Below are 991 nucleotides of genomic sequence, written 5' to 3' on the forward strand. Positions count from 1 at the left end.
AAACCTATTAGTTATAAAAAATACATATATAAACTTATTAAAAATAATCACTTTCGTATAAAATGTCTTTATTTCCTGCTGTACCTAATCAATATAATATTCATTAATATATATAAGTAAATATAAATTACTTCTAGTACTCTTAACTCCTCGTCCACCAGCTACAGTAGTAATAGTACTTTCTGGACTCTCTTTTGAAGTGACTGCTGCCGTACCTAATGCAATATAATAATCATTAATTAATATAAATATTATACATGCATATTTACTTCTAGTACTCTTAACTCCTCTTCCACCAGCTACAGTAATAGTACTTTCTGGACTCTCTTTTGAAGTGACTGCTGCCGTACCTAATGCAATATAATAATCATTAATTAATATAAATATTATACATGCATATTCACTTCTAGTACTCTTAACTCCTCTTCCACCAGCTACAGTAATAGTACTTTCTGGACTTTCTTTTGAAGTGACTGCTGCCGTACCTAATGCAATATAATAATCATTATTTAATATAAATATTATACATGCATATTCACTTCTAGTACTCTTAACTCCTCTTCCACCAGCTACAGTAGTAATAGTACTTTCTGGACTCTCTTTTGAAGTGACTGCTGCCGTACCTAATGCAATATAATAATCATTAATTAATATAAATATTATACATGCATATTCACTTCTAGTACTCTTAACTCCTCTTCCACCAGCTACAGTAGTAATAGTACTTTCTGGACTCTCTTTTGAAGTGACTGTTGCTGTACCTAATGAATATTATAATCATTAATTAATATAAATATTATACATGCATATTCACTTCTAGTACTCTTAACTCCTCTTCCACCAGCTACAGTAGTAATAGTACTTTCTGGACTCTCTTTTGAAGTGACTGCTGCCATACCTAATGCAATATAATAATCATTAATTAATATAAATATTATACATGCATATTCACTTCTAGTACTCTTAACTCCTCTTCCACCAGCTACAGTAA

At 30.4% G+C, this 991-nt stretch overlaps 1 protein-coding gene across 1 annotated transcript; it reads right to left on the minus strand.

The window, feature by feature from the left end:
* Positions 1–985, minus strand: LOC105316385 (mucin-13-like). Its single transcript, XM_020008624.1, has 8 exons — positions 953–985; positions 815–898; positions 678–761; positions 540–623; positions 393–485; positions 270–350; positions 132–215; positions 1–84 (listed from the first exon to the last, which is right to left on the minus strand). Exons 2-8 carry the CDS (start codon positions 894–896, stop codon positions 38–40), a joined length of 555 nt encoding a protein of 184 aa, XP_019864183.1. The 5' UTR covers positions 897–898; positions 953–985; the 3' UTR covers positions 1–37.
* Positions 986–991: the final 6 nt, after the last annotated feature.

The sequence above is a fragment of the Amphimedon queenslandica genome, unplaced genomic scaffold, assembly GCF_000090795.2.
Source record: "Amphimedon queenslandica unplaced genomic scaffold, v1.1 AMPQUscaffold_510_Cont27471, whole genome shotgun sequence".
Lineage (NCBI taxonomy): Eukaryota > Metazoa > Porifera > Demospongiae > Haplosclerida > Niphatidae > Amphimedon > Amphimedon queenslandica.